General features: G+C 32.9%; 1 protein-coding gene across 1 annotated transcript in view; it reads right to left on the bottom strand.

Moving 5' to 3' along the window:
* The window catches only part of LOC108917180 (homeobox protein engrailed-2-A), a 9,781-nt gene continuing 7,480 nt past the window's right edge, over positions 1-2,301 (bottom strand). Inside the window, exon 5 of the mRNA XM_023455666.1 lies at positions 1-235. Within this exon, the coding sequence (XP_023311434.1) occupies positions 1-235 (235 nt within the window). The remainder of the gene's footprint in view (positions 236-2,301) is intronic.

Here is a 2,301-nt window from a genome sequence, read left to right as displayed (position 1 = left end):
TCATAACTGGCATCCGTGGACATAGGTGACATTGTGAAAAATCGCAGCTGCGGCGGTACTGAGGAAGCTACAGGGCGACTGCGCTCCATACCGCGCCATGCTGGACGGGGGGCAGCAGGGGGAGGGCTCCCCAGCACCTTTTCGAAGAGCACCGCCGTTCAGGAGTTCCTTTTCTACTGAAGCTTGGTGGCGAAGCTGCTCGAGGCGCAGCTGGTTCTGTCGCTTCCATTTAGTCCTGGAATTTAAAATTTTACCCGTTAAAGATGTTGTCAGTCTTGGAATATAATAATATTACCTTCTAAGACTAAAAATAGGAAATAAAACATAAATAACTAAAATGTTTGCAAAATAATTTTATTTAATAAACGAAAAAGGGCGAAGGGTCTTTAATTATCCTAAATGATCAACTCTTCCTCTTGAAAAGTTGTTTTTACCCAAATATTCATAAAAATATAAATAGGATATAGATTCAAAGATATTTTTTCGTTTGTACTAAGAACAACGACATTTGTATGATCTACAAATGTTTTTGCGAAATATTATTTTTATCCCTTCATTCATATGTACATTTTGAGAACCACTGTCCACATGTAACACAGTCAAGACCCTGTTTGTTGCCGAAATGATCTAGAGTTAAGAAAGCGCGGCTCTTAACAGGACCGTACTCAGCTCACTTTCCCTATGTTAATTCCAGTCCTTCAGACTAGTGCTAAACTTTATTTCCACTGTTTTATACTGTGTAGAAAACTGTATGAGGGATTTGTATTCCTACCATTATGAAAGTTGGATTAAAAGCCCTGAAAATAGTTAAAATAAGATTAACTTCTCCGATAGGATACCTGCTGTTTCCATTAAAAGATTGTGCAATTCTATTTCCTCTGCTTTTGTCAGTTATTTTAAAGTTATCTCTTCGATTTGCAAAATTATGAAACCAATCTAGGTTTTGCTATATTTATTGAAAATTATAGACCGATTGTGACCTTATGCAATTTTAGTAATAGGCCGTCAGCTCGCTGCAAAAAAACCGTATGATTTCTCCACGTATGCCCTTCAAGGTATCGTTAATTATGCACATGCTGACCAATAAAAAGGTACAATTAGCCGGTAACCGTAGAACCGGTAAAGGTAATTGTTAATTGCAAAAAAACGCTTTACAATTATATTTACGCCTATGCTGAGCATACTAAACGGTATTTTAGCAACAACAATTAATCGGAAAACGGTCGGGCAGAGTGGAACGAAAAGTCGGGTGACGCCCTTAAAACTGAAAATAAATACAGGGTAAATACGGCCCATTAGAATTATTTCAGAAACTACTTCAATTTGAATTTTGAAAATTTGGGATACCTTGTTTTCGGGCATGCCCTTCTCAACTAAAATAATGGCGTCCACGTATCACTTCCGGTTATACCGGAAGTCGCCATCAACTTGCTTATTTTAAATGGAACACCATATATATATATTATTGCAATTTTGGATTCTACGATTTATTTTCGGTGGACTTTTATGAAGTTTCCCTATTCCTAAAATTAACCGTTTTCTAGATATTTAATTTTTTTTCAAAAAAAAATGTGTATTTTATAGTAAGAAAGATAAAGCATCAATATTTATAGGGGGGATAGCTAGACCCCTAAGCTTCTCATCCATACTTTCAAAATGGCTTAATTGTATACAGTTTAGTTTAGTTAACTTCAAACCTTCATAAGTCGGCTTTTTTTAAATGGAACTGTATGTTTTTCTATATTCTGACACACAATTTTATATCAGGTAACGGTAAAAAAGCCGACTTATGAAAGTTTGAAGTTAACTAAACTCGGCATTAAATTTCTAGCACCCTGTATGCAATTAAGCCACTTTGAAAGCAGAGCTGGGTAATTACTTGTAATTTAAAAATAGTTACAATTACAAATTACTTTTTTTAAAAAAGGAACTAATTACAATTACAAAGTATATTATTTAAAAATGGAATTATATTAATTTAATTACAGTTACATGGAAAATGGATTTAGCAATTACTATTCTAATTACTTTTCTAATTACTTTTACGATAAAGTAAATTATAGTGACCAAACAGAGAAAAAGGAAAAAGTTAAGTTAAAAATTTAAATTAAAAGTGTTGTGTAATATTGCGTTTTATTATTTATTAGAATTGATACTAAAATGAAAAGATTATTCTTATTCATTTTCTAATATAGAATTTTTATATTTTTATTCCTAATCTAATAATTTAAACTAGTTCAGTTCATACTATAATTTTATATTATTGGTCAGGTAATTAATTCAACCCGATGCTCTTTTTTT

This window comes from Anoplophora glabripennis, unplaced genomic scaffold (genome assembly GCF_000390285.2).
Source record: "Anoplophora glabripennis isolate ALB-LARVAE unplaced genomic scaffold, Agla_2.0 scaffold41, whole genome shotgun sequence".
In the NCBI taxonomy this organism is placed as follows: domain Eukaryota; kingdom Metazoa; phylum Arthropoda; class Insecta; order Coleoptera; family Cerambycidae; genus Anoplophora; species Anoplophora glabripennis.
Note: the sequence above shows the minus strand (reverse complement) of the source record. Positions and strands in the feature narration are given on the sequence as shown.